Genomic DNA, 3166 nt, shown 5'->3' with positions numbered 1-3166 from the left:
CCGAGCCACCCCCTCCTCGTCCCATCCTCATTCCGAGTTGTGTCCAGCTGGAGCCGCACTAAAATGCAGAGGGCCGTCTTCTTCGCTCACCCGGCTGCGGATTACAGCATGCCCCAGCAAGACGCCAAAGAGAATGGCGGGCGCAATACCAAACGAGATGCACGACATACAAGATACTACCAGGGTGCTCGACGCCCGCCGAAAAATCGAGGTTTTAACAACTCAGACCCCACCCCCTATCGAGGGCGTGCATGAGGGTGTGGTCGCCACCCTCTCTGTCAGAAGACAACAGAGACTGTGGCCATCAGGCGGGGGTCAAGGCATCATGCCAGCGCTCAGTAAGCCACGTCGACAAGTAAGGATCATCTACCCAATGAAGGGTATGCTCAGTAGTCGACGACAGCTACCTTCGTCTTCACGCCGTGGTTAATGCTTAATGCACTGGAACCGAAGCAAGAGAGAAACTATAGAAATAGATCCACCGAGCACAGTTGCACTACAAGGTAAAAAAATAGCTTCTAAACAAAACGACAGAACGAAACAGAACGCATGTCCAGCGTTCACCAGGACCTCTTGGGTTGGCTCACGCAGTGGGGCGAGTCGCAATGTGGGTTTGTTGGTGGCCGCGGTCACTGCCGGGGTAGGATCCTTTTTTGTTCTTGTTTTTCCCAAGTGATGGAACGGAAGAACGCGTTGCGTTTGTACATCAATGTAGTGAAGGAGCACCGAGATGTGGAGTCGAGAGTGAAAACGTGTAAGTGGGCACACCGACTCTGGCTCTTGCACACGTGTGCGAACATTATGTTAACTCAGTGCGTGAGAAACTCAAGTCGTTCGAAGCGGTCTTCGAAAAGGCCGAAGAGGATTTTAAGGCATTGCAGTCTGTAGGACAAATGATCGGCGAAGTCCTTCAAAGCTTAGACGGTGATAAGTGTATGCGTCCCGCTCATTCCCGCCCCCCGTACCGCTCCCGCTCCCGGTAGTTCTTCCCCGCCGCTTCCGGTCGCGTCCGGTTACCCCCCCCCCCCCCCCTTATGGTGACATTTGGTAGTTATCGTGAAGGCTTCTTCTGGGCCTCGGTATGTGGTTGGGTGTAAGCCGAATTTGAATATGGCTGAGTTGAAGCCGGGGTCGCGTGTGGCATTGGATATGACGACGTTGACGATAATGCGGAAGTTACCTCGGGAGGTAGACCCGACGGTGTACAATATGTTAAAGGAAGACCCGGGTAATGTAAGTTACAACCAGGTAGGTGGTTTGGCGGAGCAGATCCGTCAGTTAAGAGAGGTGGTGGAGCTGCCTTTGACTAACCCTGAGTTATTCAAGAAAGTGGGTATAAAGACTCCGAAGGGTGTGTTGTTGTACGGTCCTCCGGGCACGGGCAAGACATTGTTGGCTAAGGCCATGGCGTCGCAGATGAACTGCAGTTTCATGAAGGTAGTTGCGTCGGCCATTGTCGACAAGTACATTGGCGAGAGCGCCCGCATCATCCGCGATATGTTCTCTTACGCCAAAGCTAACTCACCCTGCATCATTTTCATGGACGAAATCGATGCCATTGGCGGCCGCCGCTTCAATGAAGGCACCTCGGCTGACCGCGAGATTCAACGCACCCTCATGGAACTGCTTAACCAACTAGACGGGTTCGACGACCTCGGCGAAGTCAAGATCATCATGGCCACCAACAGACCCGACGTTCTAGACCCCGCTCTGCTCCGACCCGGCCGATTGGACCGAAAACTGGAAATCCCGCTGCCAAACGAAGCCGCTCGAATTGATATACTCAAAATACATGCTAAACCCATCACCAAAAAGGGAGAAATCGATTTTGAAGGTCTCGTCAAACTAACAGACGGATTCAACGGCGCAGACCTTAGAAATGTTTGCACCGAAGCAGGTATGTTCGCCATCCGAACGGAACGAGACTATATAGTAGAAGAGGACCTCTATAAGGCAGCCAGAAAAGTTGGGGACATGAAGAAACTAGAAACTAAACTCAACTACGACCGAATATAGACGCGCGCTCACGCGTGTGCTTGAAGGAGGGCTTGGAGAAAGAGTTATTTCAACACGGAGAAATGACTCCGGCACTGAGGAATTCGTTTTGTTTTCAACCTTGTGTTCGTCTGTACTGCAAAAATCGATACGCGGGGAAGCAAAATAGAGGAGGGTGGATTGCTTGCACTCCGCGGGGATTTTGTGGCCGGCTGGTGCCGGGCTGGAATTTCTTTTGACCCGCCCTCGAATCGCAGGATGCGCATGGACGACGTCTCTGCGGAAGGGCTGCAGCTCAAGTCGTTTGGGACGGCGGACCTGGGCAAAGAGTTGGCTGCCTATAAAATATGGATGGATGACCCTGGGTTGAAGTACGAGCTGGGGACAGATGAGGGCATGACGGAGGACGAGATAAAAGACATGCAGAGGAAATGGTTGGAGGACGAAGACAAGTTCGATTATACGATTTGGGCGGATGGCCAGCCAGTGGGCGACATTGGATTGTTTTATAAAAGGGATGAGAACGGACACGTCGATCATACGGAAGGGGAAATCAGTATGATGATAGCCGAGAAGGCTTACCGTAGAAAAGGGCTGGGTAAACTCGCGTACCAGCTGGCTATCCAGGAGGCGTTTAAAAAGTTCAACACTAAACGTGTCGTCGCCAAAATCAAGCAAGACAATGAGGCCAGCATCCGCTTTTTCCAGCGGCTCGGCTACACCGAAGAATCCAGATCCCAGGTTTTCAACGAAGTGACCATGGTCTTGCAGCGGTAGTCCCGGGTTACTTTGCCATAGGGACGCCGCGGTGTCTCCTTTCCTTGGTCAACATTTTTTTGGATGCTATTCCGTAGTGTTCCCTGGCTTTGTGGGCGTGCGGAGGAGTTGGAGGGTTGCTGCCCCTCCAATGACATGTACGTGTTGGTTGAAGATGAAAGTTTCGCGGAGGTGGAAAGGTTAAGCTGATCAGACGGCAACGAAGAAGACAATCGAGGCTACGTGGCAGGCAGCGAAGTGGAGATGACAGCTGATTGGCTTGGGATTGCGGATCCAAAGGTCCCAGGTTCGAGTCCGTAACAGTAATCATGTGAGTCGAGTGGGGGGCAGTTCACCGGTCTACGCGTACGTAGACAGATGCACGTCGGCAGACGACTGGCACACAGTTGATGAG

The 3166-nt window shown here is 52.5% G+C and overlaps 2 protein-coding genes across 2 annotated transcripts; both read left to right on the top strand.

Moving 5' to 3' along the window:
- Positions 1-675: 675 nt before the first annotated feature.
- GNI_183420 (putative 26S proteasome regulatory ATPase subunit) lies at positions 676-2016 on the top strand (the record flags this gene model as incomplete). The annotated part of the gene is made up of 3 exons (XM_011135248.1): positions 676-754; positions 814-933; positions 1052-2016. 3 exons carry the CDS (start codon positions 676-678, stop codon positions 2014-2016), a joined length of 1164 nt encoding a protein of 387 aa, XP_011133550.1.
- A 237-nt stretch (positions 2017-2253) lies between these two features.
- Positions 2254-2772, top strand: GNI_183410 (putative N-acetyltransferase; the record flags this gene model as incomplete). The annotated part of the gene is made up of 1 exon (XM_011135247.1): positions 2254-2772. The coding sequence occupies one exon, from the start codon at positions 2254-2256 to the stop codon at positions 2770-2772; it is 519 nt and encodes a 172-aa protein (XP_011133549.1).
- Between the last annotated feature and the right edge of the window lie 394 nt (positions 2773-3166).

This window comes from Gregarina niphandrodes, assembly GCF_000223845.1.
Source record: "Gregarina niphandrodes unplaced genomic scaffold scaffold00072, whole genome shotgun sequence".
NCBI lineage: Eukaryota > Apicomplexa > Conoidasida > Eugregarinorida > Gregarinidae > Gregarina > Gregarina niphandrodes.
Note: the sequence above shows the minus strand (reverse complement) of the source record. Positions and strands in the feature narration are given on the sequence as shown.